General features: G+C 41.3%; 1 protein-coding gene across 2 annotated transcripts; it reads left to right on the top strand.

Moving 5' to 3' along the window:
• The first annotated feature begins 11,990 nt into the window (after positions 1-11,990).
• LOC132235383 (phosphoserine aminotransferase-like) lies at positions 11,991-14,130 on the top strand. 2 transcript variants are annotated; one of them, XR_009453009.1, is made up of 2 exons: positions 11,991-13,184; positions 13,854-14,130. XR_009453009.1 is itself a non-coding variant. In XM_059697641.1 (1 exon), exon 1 carries the CDS (start codon positions 12,020-12,022, stop codon positions 13,130-13,132), a length of 1,113 nt encoding a protein of 370 aa, XP_059553624.1. In that variant the 5' UTR covers positions 11,991-12,019; the 3' UTR covers positions 13,133-13,275. The 2 variants fall into 2 exon arrangements, 1 of the variants encoding a protein (XP_059553624.1); XM_059697641.1 differs by lacking the exon at positions 13,854-14,130 and having other exon boundaries at positions 11,991-13,275.
• The last annotated feature ends 936 nt before the right edge of the window (positions 14,131-15,066 follow it).

Below are 15,066 nucleotides of genomic sequence, written 5' to 3'. Positions count from 1 at the left end.
CCTCTTCCTCAATTTTACTGTGAACCTAAAACAGCTTTAAAATATAAAGTCTTAATAAAAAATAGTCAATGTCTATTTCTATATTAACATATGAGTTAATATAAAAATATTATCATCCTATGTACAGAAAAATCAACCCAAGCCATTAAGCTCAATTAATGCTTCACAAAGGAGGCAAGAGCATACAGTGGAATAAAGACAGTCTCTTTCAATAAGTGGTGTTGGGAAAATTGGACAGATACATGCAAGAAATGAAACTAGACCACCAACTTATATAATATACAAGAATGGATAAAATGCTTACATGTAAGTCATGAAACCATGAAAATCCTAGAAGAAACCATAGGCAGCAAAATCCCAGACATCTCTGGTAGGAATGTTTGCCGATACATCTCCTAGGACAAGGGAAACAAAGGAAAAAATAAACAAATGGGACTGCACACACAAAAAAAGTGCTTCTGCACAGCAAATGAAACCATCAACAAAATGTAAAGGGAGCCCACTATATCAGATAACATATTTTGCAATGAAAAATCTAATAAAGGGTTAATTTCCAAAATATATAAGGAACTCATACAATTTAACAAAAGGAAGACAATCTAATTTAAAAATGGGCAAAGGACCTAAATAGACACTTCTCCAAAATGGACATGCAGATGGCCAAAATGATGAAAAATGCTCAATGTCATTAATCATCAGAGAGATGCAAATCAAAACGACAATGATGTACCACCGCACACCTGTCAGAATGGCTACCATCAACAAATCAACAAATGACAAGTACTGGTGTGGATGTGGAGAAAAGGGAACCCTAGTACATTGCTAATGAGAATGCAGATTGGTGCAGCCACTATGGAAAACAGTATGCAATTTCCTAAAAAATTTAAAAGTGGAATTACCATTTGACCTGTGATCCCACTTCTAGGAATATATCCTAAGAAACCTGAAACACCGATCAGAAAGAATATAGGCACCCCTATATTCATAGCAGTATAATTTACAATAGCTAAGATCTGGAAATGGCCCAAGTGCTCAGCAGTAGATAAAAAAGCTATAGTACATTTGTACCATGGAATACTATGCATCAGTAAGAAAAAAGGATCTCTTACCCTTTGAGACAGCATAGAGGGACCTGGAGAGTATTATGCTAAGCGAAATAAGCCAGTCAGAGAAAGACAAATATCACCTGAATCTAAAGAACAAAATCAACTAATTATCAAAATATATTCAGAGACATAAAAGCATGGAACAGACTGTGAAATCTCAAAGGAAAGGTGGGGGTGCATGGGTCAGTGGAAAGACATTAACCAAATGACTTATATGCATAACCCATGGACACAGAAAATAGTGGTATGAAGGTCTGGGGTGGGGGGCAGATGCAGGCTAGTAGGGTCCAATGAGGAGAAAGGGGGACATCTGTAATACTTTCAACAGTAAAGATAAACTTTAAAAAAATTGGTTTTGTAACAAGCTTTATATTACAATTATCCATGAAGTCTGTGTTACATGAATCTGTTGCACCTTTTAAAACTTTAGATAATCTCATTTATATTCAGTAAGGATGTTTAAATGAACATGTCTGGTTGACTTTATTCTCAGTGTTCCAAATACCTTTATATTTCTCTTTGAAAATAAAACCTGCTTAGTGTTTTGGGAGTTTGCTTCTGATCATAAATTCTCCCTTTACCTCATAAAAATTAATCTTTGCTTAATCAAGGACAGTTATTAAACACATGAATTAGAGGAGTTCCATCTTGCAGATCATCACACCAATCAAATGTTACTATGAGAACATGAACCTATGATTTATAATAACCATAAATTAATCAGCATGTAAAATGAATAATTCACTCCTGGTAGAGCCCTTGAATTGGGGTCCTTTCATTTTCCCCAGCTCCGTGCTCTGGGAGAATTAGTGGAAAGGCATTTCATCTGACACCAACACACCTTTGTCACTGTGAGAAAGTCAGGGTGATGTTTCGTCAGCAGCATGGCCTCAAGTTGACTCTGTTCTCATTTCACTCTTCTGAATATTAATGGGCATAAAAGTATTTGCAGTGCTTCTTGCAGTCTATGGTACATTGGCCTCTTTTGATCACATACATGTTTAATTCATTTTTAATACATCAAATACATAGACTTTATATTAATTATCAATACCAGTGAAGAGGTTTAACAAGTTACACAGGGGAGAAGAAAAAATCTTCCAACTGAATATAATTAAAATTTGCAGGTTATTTTTCTCCTGACAGATGTCTGTATTGACTATAATTGATACAGGAAATGGGATAACTGAGAACATGGACCATGGCCAAAATTAAGAATTAGGAAGTGACCAGGGAGTACACCAAAATCTGCAAATACATCAGGAATGAGAGCTATGAATTGGGACTAGAAAGAAAGGTACCTACAGATGTTTTAGGTTAGAGCAGAAAAAGACCATGGACACGTATGGGAATGATAAGTGTCCAGAAGAGCAGAGGTAAGGAATGTGTTCAGGGGGCTAGGTATCAGTTGCTGCATACCTGCCGATGAGGAGAATATCAGAAGATCAGAACAGAAGCAGGAGATGGGATTTGAGACTAATTTAAATATAACAGCATCCTTTCCCCTAACAAAGTGTACTTGCCTTTAATGGAACACATTCCAATTCCAGTTAAATAAATTGGTAAGTTTGATAAACTAGAAAGTAGTAAAGTCTACAAGCAATGTCTGCTCTCCCAGTTTTTAGTTTTTGATGTTTTTACTGTGCTACATTTGTCACACTGTAACCATATTTAAATTTTTGTTTTTTCCTTGGGATGGAGATTATCCAGAGAGCATGTACTTCCTAGGTCTTGAAAATAGAAGATGCAAGAGTGTGAGTCTTTTTTGTTATCTACAGAAAAACCTATTAGTCCCAGATGAATTCAAAGGGTAATGTTCTCTCTTTGGTCATTTATTCCATCCTGTGCAGAGATGTGCCCAAGGGATGAGCTAGTTTCTCAAGGAGAATTGTAGATTTTTAAAAATATGTATTTTTATTTATTTCAGAGAAAAGGGGAGAGGGAGAAATAGAAACATCAATGATGAGAGAGAATCATTGATAGACTGCCTCCTGCATGTCCCCTACTGTGGATTGAGCTGCAACCTGGGCATGTGCCCTGACCAGGAATCAAACCATGACCTCTTGTTTCATAGGTCAACCACTGAGCAACCTCAGCTGTGCCGGAAGGGTAGATTTTAACTCCTAATTCTTTAGGGATGAGGAAAGGATTGGATAATGAGTTAGTCTGGCATAAATGGAGGTAATGTTTGACTGAACTGAAGAGAATGCTCATTTCAGGCTAAGGGCTAGACATTTCTTAATATTTTGAGGCAATATATATACCTAATGATAAGCCAGAGATTTTGTGGGTGCCCATTAAAATTAACATATTTGAAACCCATGAATAGGTCTGGTCACTGGTGAATGAGTCAAGAAATAGCCGGTATACAGGTTCACACTCAAGGGGCTTGCAAAATATTGACAACAGTCACATTCTGCATGGTACATGAAAGCTACTGCTCTAAAAAATGTGTCTAGGTAGGAGAGTCCCTTTTTATTTGGCATGGTGGGGAGAAAACAGGATTTTGGTTTTAAAAAAAGCACCTAATGAGAATAATAGAGCTCTAAAAGTTAACAAAATAGACTAAAAGAAAAATCACTACTTAAATATTGTTGAAGGGAAAGACCGAGTTAATAAAAGCATTTGACAATTTCCCACAAAAGAAACATTGATATATCAAAAATTCAAAGACAAAATTCTGTTAACTGAAGTTCAGTTAACATACGAAGAATGCACCAATCCCAAGGGATTAGTACAATGATTTTGACAACTGTACACATCCATGAAGCCATTATCCAAATAAGATACAGAATGTTTCCAACATCCTGGAGAGTTCCCTCACACATCTTCCCAGTATATATTCTGTTGTCTCTATCCAAAGGAGAAACAATTTAGTTACTTCTATCACCACTGACTAGTTTTACATGTTCTTGTGCCATCTATCTATCTATCTATCTATCTATCTATCTATCTATCTATCATCTATCTGTCATCAACTGTCATCTATCCATCCATCCATCTACTCATCTACTAATAGTAAGTATGTATTATTTGTGTTTGGCTTCTTTAGTCAATGACATTTATTCATGGTACTGATTGTATCAGTAGTTTGTTTCTTTTACTGCTGAATAGTATTCGACTGGACCATTATACCACAGGTTGTTTGTCCATATTCCTGTATTGAACATTTGGGCTGTTTCTGGTTTGGGAATATTATGAATTAGCTGCAATGATAATTTTCATGCAAGGATTTTGTGTATATATGTTTTCATTTGTTGTAGAAAAATACTCAGAAATGGAACTGTGGACCATAGGGTTTGATGCGTTTTAACTTTGTAGGAAACTTTACCCTTTCTTTCCTTTAAAAATAGGTTTTGAACTCTTCATACACTTATGTATTTTATTTTCATAAGGAATTTTACTGAGAGAGAAAAGAGTAATGAGTATTAAAAGGAAACCTCCACACCCTACACCACAAGAAAAACGGAGCAATCTAGTTGTTGTCATCAGTTGAAAATAAAATAGAGGAATGTTCCATTTAGCCCACTTCTGGGGACAATAGAGGCAGGGGGAGGTCTTATGTGCTGACAAAGGGCAAGCGAGCTCTATGGGATATGTTTCTAGTGAAGATTATTAAGAGTTGAAAAGGCAACTTCATTCCTTTTGGAGGTGGATCACATTTGAAAAAAGATTGAAGGACAAGATACAGCCACAATGGAATATTATTCAATCATGAGAAAGAAGGAAATGGATGTCTTTCTGGACAAAGCCATGGTGGTGGGGGCAGAGGCAGAGGCGGTTAGAGGTGATCAGGCTGGCAGGGGAGAGCAATTAGGGGGCGATCAGGCTGGCAGGGGAGAGCAGTTAGGGGCGATTGGGCTGGTAGAAGAGGGCAGTTAGGGGGAGATCAGGCTGACAGGGGAGCAGTTAGGGAGCGATCAGGCTGGCAGGCAGAGGTGGTGAGGGGTGATCAGGCAGGTAGGCAGGCGAGCAATTAGGAGCCAGTGGTCCTGGATTGCAAGAGGGATCCCTGTGGTATTGGGCCTGAACCAGCAGTCAGACATCCCCTGAGGGGTCCCAGATTAGAGAGGGTGCAGGCCAGGGCAGAGGGACGCCCCCCCCCCCCCAACCTGTGCACATTTTTGTGCACCAGGCCTCTAGTGTATATATAGTACATAATATGTAAACAATATTCTCTTTATCCCTTTATCTGTTGATGGACACTTAGGCTGTTTCCACGTCTTGACTATTGTGAAGAATGCTGCAATTACCACGAGGGTGCACATATGTCTTTGAAATGGTGATGCAATTTCCTTTAGATGTATACACACAGTGGGATTGCTAGATCATCCTGGTTCTATTCTTAAATTTTCTGGGAACCTCCATACTGTGTTCCACAGTGGCTGTGCCAATTTACATTCCCACCAACTTTGTTCAAGGGATCTCTTTTCTCCACAACCTCACCAGCATTATCTCTTATCTTTTTTATAACAACCATTCCAACAGGTATGAGGAGTTTTATGGTTTCATGTCTCACATTTAAGTCCTTATTTCATTTCAAGTTAATTTTGTGAATGGAGCGGTCCTGGGGAAGATATCTTTGTGTTGAATTGTTTGGGGACCTATGAGCTTCAGGAATCTGAATATCCAAATCTCTCCCCAGTTTTAGTAAATTCTCAGCCATTATTTCCTTAAAGAAACTTTCTATTTCATTCTCCCACTCTTTTCCTTCTGGGACACCAATAATGCATTGTTTATTTTCTTAGTAATCAACACTAATAAAAGAGAAAAATGGTAATTGGAGTACGAGCTACCATTTTCATTGGCTAATCAGGGCTATATGCAAATTAACTGCCAACTAAGATTGGCAGTTAACTGCCAACAAGATGGTGGTTAATTTGCATATGTAGGCACAATGCAGGGAGGCGAAAGGGAAAGCAGGAAGAAGCCCCCTGCCACTGACAGTGATCGGAAACCTAGGGGGGAGCTAAGAGCTGGGGGGCAGGGCAAAGGCAGCCCTGGGGCCGCCTTTGCCCTGCCCCCCCAGCCATGATTGGAGAATCAGGCACCTTTTCCGCCTTGGACAGTGATAGCAGGAAGTAGGGGTGGAGCCAGCGATGGGAGCTGGGCATGGTCGAAGCTGGCAGTCCCAGGAGCTAGGGGTCCCTTGCCTGGGCCTAAAGCGGAGCCCACGATCGCCGGGCCGCTGCCGCTGCGGGTCCCCGCTGCCCGGGCTGGACGCCTAGGCCAGAGGCGTTAGGCCTGGGCAAGGGGCCGATCCTGCGATTGGAGGGTGATGGGGGTCCCCTGCCCAGGCCTGACACCTCTGCCGGAGGCCTCAGGCCTGGTCAAGGGGCCGATCTGGTGATTGGTGATCGGAGGGTGATGAGGGTCAACTCCTCTGGCTGAGGCATCAGGCCTGGGCGGGGGGCAGAGCCAGGGATTGGGGGGATATGATGGTCCCCTTGCCCAGGCCTGAAGCCTGGGTCAGAGGCGTCAGGCTTGGGCGGGGGGTGGAGCAAGCGATCAGAGGGAGATGGGGGTCCCCTGCCCTGGCATGATTCCTGGGCCGGAGGCCTCAGGCCTGGGCGGGGGCCAGAGCCAGTGATCGGGGGGAGATGGGAGTCCCCTGTCCAAGCCTGACACCTCTGGCGGAGGCGTCAGGCCTGGGCAAGGGGCCAATCAGGTGATCGGAGGGTGATGGGGGTCTATGCCTCTGGCTGAGGCATCAGGCCAGGGCAAGGGGCCGATCCTGCGATTGGAGGGTGATGGGGGTCAACGCCTGAGGGCACCCAGTATGTGAGAGGGGGCAGGCTGGGCTGAGGGACACTCCCGCCCCCCACACCCAGTGCACGAATTTCGTGCACCGGGCCCCTAGTGTCTTATAAGTGTTGTAGGCTTCCTTCATTTTATAAAATTCTTTTTCTTTTGTGCTCCTCTAGCTAGATAATTAAAAATGATATGTCTTCAAGTTATTGATGTTTTCTTCTGCTTGGTCCAACTTGCCATTTATGGTCTCTATTGAATTCTTAAGTTCAGTCATTATAGTCTTCAGCTCCAAAATTTGTTTGGTTCTTTTTTATATTTTCATTGCAAACTTTTTTCAACATGAACTTTTCACTTTGTTCTGCTATTTCCCTGATTTTATTAAGTCATTTATTTGTGTTCTAGCTGCTGAGCATCTTTATAACAATTATTCTTAATTCTGTGTCAGGTAATTTATGCATTTCTGTTTCTTTGTGATCAGTTACTATAGGTTTACTATGTTCCTTAGGTATTGTCATTCTTCCTTGATTCCTCAAGATTCCTATAGCCTGGTGTAGATGTCTGCACATTAGAGGAAGTAGTCATTTCTTCCAGACTTTATGGACTGACTTTGGTAAGAAAAGACCTTCAACAGTATGTGGAGGCACACTGTAGCATGCTATGGCCCCTGATCTAGTGATTCAAGGTACCAGAGGTGTGTGCAAGAAAGCTCTGGATTCAGGCAAGGCAAATATTATGTATCATCTGCTTAGACTACTGAGCTTCATAACACCAACCACAAGTGCTTCAGGGGGTCTGCAGTCGTTACAAAGACTGGAGGAGTCCTCAGATATACCTCAAGGTCAAGTGGCTAGGGACCAGGGCAGGTAGTGGTGGTGGTCAGAGTGGGTGATATACATCTCAACTGCAGGGGCTGGCTGCATGTTCCTATATATTTGTAGTAGCTGACTGTACAGACATGTAGAAGCAAGGGTGCAGCCAGCAGCAGGGACTAGAACCAACTGCAGGCACACTAGCAGCAGTGAGGGCCTGAGTTGTTGGGGGGCATGCCTGTGACTGCAGGTTCTCACAACAGGTGTGTACACAGTAGTGGAGGTCAGTGACAGTAGCTAAGCTCATGGTATGCAGGTGCACAGCTGCAGAAAATAGCTATAAGTCAGCTCAGATATATAGGCCAGTCACCAGAAACAGGGCCAGATCCCAGGCCTGCAAGCAGCTGTGGAGACCTTGGCTCTAGTGCAGCTGTGGGCAAACTGCGGCCCGCGGGCCGGATCCGGCCTGTTTGAAATGAATAAAACCTAAAAAAAAAAAAAAAAAGACCGTACCCTTCTATGTAATGATGTTTACTTTGAATTTATATTAGTTCACACAAACACTCCACCCATGCTTTTGTTCCGGCCCTCCGGTCCAGTTTAAGATCCCATTGTGGCCCTCTAGTCAAAAAGTTTGCCCACCCCTGCTAGTGTGTACTTTTGTGACTGAAGAGTCTTGAGATGGGCACGCACATGGCTGTGGAGGCTGCTGATGAGAGTCAGATTGATGGCATGTGAGTGCACAGCTGGAGGGGTTGCCCTGAGCACTCATATGCCTGCGGGTGTCAGCACTAGGGGTCTAAGCTGGCCTCTTGCATATATAGTTCAGAGTCAGGGGTTGGCTGCTGGTATGGACCTCAAGTTCCAGCTGATGTGGGACTTACTAAAATGGCTGGTGTCTCTGAATGCAAAAACATGGAGGCCGAAACATTCGGAGGTGAAACCTGCATGGTTCTGTGGCAGCTGTGCTGGTTGCTGACTAGCTCAGCAGTGAAACCGGCTGCAGTCCTATGCAGAACAAGCCCCTGCAGACCTCTGTCACTCCCGCTGTGCTGTTGGAAGTCTCTGCCCTAATTCCAGGTTCTTCCTTAAATGTCTCAGCTTTGCCTGTATCTGAATGTGGTAAAACTAATGTGAGTCCTTTATGCAGTGCCCCCAAAAGGATGGAGAAGTTGGTGATCACCCCATTCCCTCTCTCCCATTGAGGGGAACATTTGAGCAGGAGGTTTTCCTCTTGGCAATGCAGGCTTGGAGAATGGGATGATACAGGCAAATGCAGCTGTTATTCCTTATCTTTCTGTATGGTTATTCTCAGGTTTCCTATCCCACTGTGTTGCTGACGCTTCTTAAGTGGACATCTGAGCTCTCCCAGAGCTATTTTTGTTCATGGATAACAATCAAATTGTTGATTTTTGTGAGGGTTAATGGCTGGAGTCTTTTATTCCTCCATCTTAGGGTGATTTGAAGATGTTAATACTGAAGAAAACCAGGACTAGAAGTATCCAAATCTGGCACAGCTCAATTTCCCATGCTAAGAGTCTGACAGAAAAAGAAGCAACACCCACATCCAGTTAAAATTTTTTTTCTAATAATTTTTTGATGGAGTCTTTAGGGTTTTCTATGTACAGTAACATGTCATCTGTGAATAATGACATTTTACATCTTCTGTTCTAATTTGGATACCTTTTATTTCTTCTTTTCTAATTGCTATGGCTAGCACTTCTAGTACTATGTCAAACAGGAGTGGTGAAAGTGGGCATCCCTGTCTCATTCCTGTTATTAAGTGAAATGGTTTTAGTTTTTGCCCATTGAATATGATGTTGTCTGTAGGTTTGTCATATAAGGCTTTTAGTATGTTGAGGTATGATCCCTCTATTCCCATTTTGCTGAGGGTTTGTTTGTTTTTGTTTTGTTTTTTTGTTTTTTTTTTAACAAGAAAGGGTGTTGGATTTTGTCAAATGCTTTTTTCTGCATCAATTGATATGGCTATGTCATTTTTATCTCTCAATTTGTTTATGTGATGTAACACGTTTATTGTTTTTCGGATATTGTACCATCCTTGCATCCCCAGGATAAATCCTACTTGGTCATGGTATATGATCTTTTCATGTAATGCTGGATCCCATTTGCTAGAATTTTGTTGAGTATTTTGGTATCTATGTTCATGAGGGATATTGGCCTGAAATTCTCTTTTATTGTGTTGTCTTTATCTGGTTTTGGTATTAGGGTGATGCTGGCTTCATAGAATGAGCATGGAAGTGTGTCTTCCTCTTGAATTTTTTGGAATCATCAATTATTATTTGACAAAGGAGACAAGAACATACAATGGAGTCAAGATAGTCTCTTCAATAAATGATGTTGGGAAAATTGGACAGATACATGCAAAAAAATGAAACTAGACCACCAACTTACACCATATAAAAAATAAACTCAAAATGGATAAAGGACATAAAGATAAAATGGGAAACCATAAAAACATGAGAGGAATCCACAGGGAGCAAAATCTCAGACATATGCCGAAGCAGTATCTTCATCAATACAGGTACTAGGGCAATGGAAACTAAAGAGAAAATAAACAAATGGGACTACATCAAAATAAAAAGCTTCGGTACAGCAAAAGAACCATCAAGAAAACAACAAGCCCACTGCATGGAAGAATATATTTGCCAATGTTATATCTGATAAGGGTTTAATATCCAACATTTACAGAGAACTTATACAACTTAACAAAAGGAAGACAAACAACCCAGTCAATAAATGGGCAATGAAACTAAATAGATACTTTTCAAAAGAGGATATAAGGAAGGCCAAGAGACATATGAAAAAATGCTCAAAGTCACTAATAATCTGAGAGATGCAAATCAAAACAACAATGGGGTACCATCTCACGCCTGTCAGAATGGCAATTATCAATAAATAAACAAATGACAAGTGCTGGAGAGGATGTGGAGAAAAAGGAACCCTCATGCACTGCTGGTAGGAATGCAGACTGGTGCAGCCACTGTGGAGAACAGTATGGAGTTTCCTCAAAAAACTAAAAATAGAACTCCCATTTGATCCAGTGATCCCACTTCTAGGAATATATCCCAAGAAACTAGAAACACCAATCAGGAAGGACATATGAACCCCTATGTTCATAGCAGCACAATTTAACATAGATAAGATTTGGAAGCAGCCTAAGTGCTCATCAGCAGATGAGTGGATTAAAAAACGGTGGTACATCGACACAATGGAATACCAGGCTGCAGTGAAAAAGAAAGAATTCTTACCATTTGCAACAGCATGGATGGAACTGGAGAGCATTATGATAAGTGAAATAAGCCAGTCAGAGAAAGATAAAATATCACATGATCTCACTCATTTATGGAATATAATGAACAACATAAAATAATGAACAAAAAACAGATTCAGAGACAGAGAAGCATCAATCAGACTGTCAAACCTCAGAGAGAAGGGAGTTTGGGGGTATGGGGCAGAGATCAACCAAAGGACTTGTATGCATGCATATAAGCCTAACCAACAGACACAGACACCAGGGGGGTGAGGGCATGAGTGGGGGGTGGGGGAGCAATGGGGGGATGAGGACACATATGTAATACCATAATCAATAAAGATAAATTTTTTATTTTTATTTTCCTCAATCTCTATTTTTCTTGCAAGACTATCTCCAGAATTCAAACAGAAATTTCAAGACATAAAAAAGCAAGAAAAAAATGGTGATTTGTTAAATGATGAGAGAGTCGGTAGAACTAGACCCTAACATGGCCTGGTATTGAAACTAACACACAGATATCGAAATGCTATCAGTAGTATATAAAAAGATTTGATAGAAAATGTGGACATAAAATATAAAAAGAATTAATAGGAAGCATGCTAAATTAGAGGGGATTTGTGCTTGCAAAGTTTTACCCTCTAATATTGGCTACTTCTCCATTTGTTCCTATTTAAACCAGGCATGTACTCCTAATACTCGGCTCACCCAGTTAAATCTGAAGCAATGTATACAGGAATTTGCTATTTTATGTTTCTCAATCATATTTAGAAGTTACTTCTAGCTAAGTAATCTCATACAGTCATGGGACTTTTAATTTCATCTCAATTTGTTACGACTTCCAAATTCTTATCTGTAGTTCTGACCTTGCTCTTGTACTCCAGTTCTAGTATATTTCATTGCTTATTTGGAAATTCCCCTTAATCTAATATATATCAAAATTATCTAGTTCAATTTTCTTAAATAGTCCTTTAACTGCCATTTCCCCAGACATTTTTACCTTGGTAAATAGCATTACTTTCTATCAAGCCATAAAAGTCAAAACCGCTCTTCTGCTGACTCGCCACACGTGCCGCAGCACCATGGATGCCCCGAGACAAGTGGTCAATTTAGGGCCAGGACCCGCCAAGCTGCCGCGCTCGGCACTGTTAGAGATACAAAAAGAATTATTAGACTACAAAGGCGTTGGGATTAGTGTTCTTGAAATGAGCCACAGGTCAGCAGATTTCGCTAAGATCCTTAACAACACAGAGAATCTTGTGCGGGAATTGCTAGCTGTTCCAGACAACTACAAGGTGATTTTTGTGCAAGGAGGTGGGTCTGGCCAGTTCAGTGCTGTCCCCTTAAACCTGATTGGACTGAAAGCAGGCAGATGTGCCGACTACGTGGTGATAGGAGCTTGGTCAGCTAAAGCTGCAGAAGAAGCCAAAAAGTTTGGGACTGTGAACATCGTCCACCCTAAACTTGGGAGTTACACAAAAATCGTAGACCCAAGCACTTGGACCCTCAACCCGGAAGCCTCTTACGTGTATTACTGCGCCAATGAGACTGTGCATGGCGTGGAGTTTGACTTTGTCCCCGACGTCAAGGGAGCAGTGCTGGTCTGCGACATGTCCTCAAACTTCCTATCCAGGCCAGTGGACGTTTCCAAGTTTGGGGTGATTTTTGCAGGTGCGCAGAAGAACGTTGGCTCTGCGGCGGTCATGGTGGTGATCATCCGCGATGACCTGCTGGGGTTCGCCCTCAGGGAGTGCCCCTCGGTCCTGGAGTACAAAGTGCAAGCCGGAAACAACTCCTTGTACAACACTCCTCCCTGCTTCAGCATCTATGTCATGGGCTTGGTCCTGGAGTGGATTAAGAACAACGGCGGTGCAGCAGCCATGGAGAAGCTCAGCTCCATCAAATCGCGGATGATTTATGATATCATTGATAATTCTGAAGGATTTTATGTGTGTCCAGTGGAGCCCCAGAATAGAAGCAAGATGAATATTCCATTCCGCATTGGCAACGCCAAAGGAGATGATGCTTTAGAAAAAAGATTTCTCGATAAATCCCTTGAGCTCAATATGATCTTCTTGAAAGGGCACAGGTCTGTGGGAGGCATCCGGGCCTCTCTGTACAATGCCGTCACGATCGAAGATGCTCAGGAGCTGGCAGCCTTCATGAAGAAATTTTTGGAGATGCATCAGCTGTGAACACATCCTAACCAATCTATATTCTACCCTTGAACAATGTCCCACATTTAAAGTAACTTAATGGCTTCAAAAATTTTACCATGGTAGTTTTCTCAAAGGAACATGCTTATTATAGATTCTTCCCTCCCCACCCCTCCGCCCAAGACCCCCCACAAAACAGCGCAATATGCACTGTTCTTCAAAGCTGGTGGGACGTAACAGACACCTTAATTTTGACTTGAAAGCATTTAAAAAATCTTTCTTTAGCTTTTCTAACAATCCCACTTTTATGTTGTCTTTGCTGCTACGTTTTCTAGCTAGATCTTAGTATTCAGACTTGCCTGTGGACTTACACAAAGTGCAGTTAATGTTCCTGGAGACACACGAACACATAGCATTGAGGGTGGGTGGGGTCTGCTAGGTGCTGAATTTTGATCCTTCCCAAAATGGCAGCTGTAGGGGCTCCTGGGTTCCACAGGGATTAAATCGTGTCGACCTTGACCATGGGTGTGTGTTTAGGAATTCTAGGCTAAAGGGCCAATTGGAGATATTAATACTGTTACTCTCATAAAGAGATAAAAGTGACATACTATATGTTTATATAGCAAAGTCTGTTTTTTAATACCAAATAGTTTATATCTCTATGCATTTATATTTCTAATAATGTGGTTCTTAGTGATATATGTAGAGTCTTTGGGAATTTGTTAAGAGTCCTTGACATTGTGCATTGTTTTTTCAACAGTTGTGTCTTCTCCCTTCCCTCCTACCTTTGGAAGCTGCTTCACAAGATTTAGAAGCTCCCCGATTCACTTTTATTTAGGTGGAAGAGAAGGTTGGTTGGTTATTTTTTCAGTTATGCCGTGAAACTAAAAAAAAATCTTAAACTCCCTTAGCGTTTGTTCACTTGACTATTCTCGTTAATTGTGTTTGACCAGAGTGATGCTATGAGTTCTGGAAGATCCTTGCTGGAGAGTCTTTCCCCTGTTGTTTATCCATTGTCAGTATTTGATGTTGAGTACGTGACGACAGGAAACCATAAAAATTCTAGAAGAAGCCAAAGGTAACAAAATCTCAGACATATGCTGAAGCAATTTCTTCACTGATACAGCTCCTAGGGCACTTGAAACTAAAGAGAAAATGAACAAATGGGACTACATCAAAATAAAAAGCTTCTGCACAGCAAAAGAAAACATCAACAAAACAACGAGAAAACCCACTGCGTGGGAAAACATATTTGCCAATGTCATATCTGATAAGGGCCTAATCTCCAAAATTTATAGGGAACTCATACAACTTAACAAAAGGAAGATAAACAATCCAATCAAAAAATGGGCAAAGGACCTAAATAGACACCTTTTAAAAGAGGACATTCAGAAAGCCAACAGACATATGAAAACATGCTCAAAGTCACTAATCATCCCAGAGATGCAAATCAAAACAACAATGAGGTACCATCTCACACCTGTCAGATTGGCTATCATCAACAAATCAACAAACGACAAGTGCTGGAGAGGATGTGGAGAAAAAGGAACACTCGTGCACTGCTGGTGGGAATGCAGACTGGTGCAGCCACTATGGAAGACAGTATGGAGTTTCCTCAAAAAACTAAAAATAGAACTCCCATTTGATCCAGTGATCCCACTTCTAGGAATATATCCCAAGAAACTAGAAACACCAATCAGGAAGGACATATGAACCCCTATGTTCATAGCAGCACAATTTAACATAGATAAGATTTGGAAGCAGCCTAAGTGCTCATCAGCAGATGAGTGGATTAAAAAACGGTGGTACATCGACACAATGGAATACCAGGCTGCAGTGAAAAAGAAAGAATTCTTACCATTTGCAACAGCATGGATGGAACTGGAGAGCATTATGATAAGTGAAATAAGCCAGTCAGAGAAAGATAAAATATCACATGATCTCACTCATTTATGGAATATAATGAACAACAT

This window comes from Myotis daubentonii, chromosome 5, assembly GCF_963259705.1.
Source record: "Myotis daubentonii chromosome 5, mMyoDau2.1, whole genome shotgun sequence".
Taxonomy (NCBI): Eukaryota; Metazoa; Chordata; class Mammalia; order Chiroptera; family Vespertilionidae; genus Myotis; species Myotis daubentonii.
This window is presented reverse-complemented; position numbering and strand designations above follow the sequence as displayed.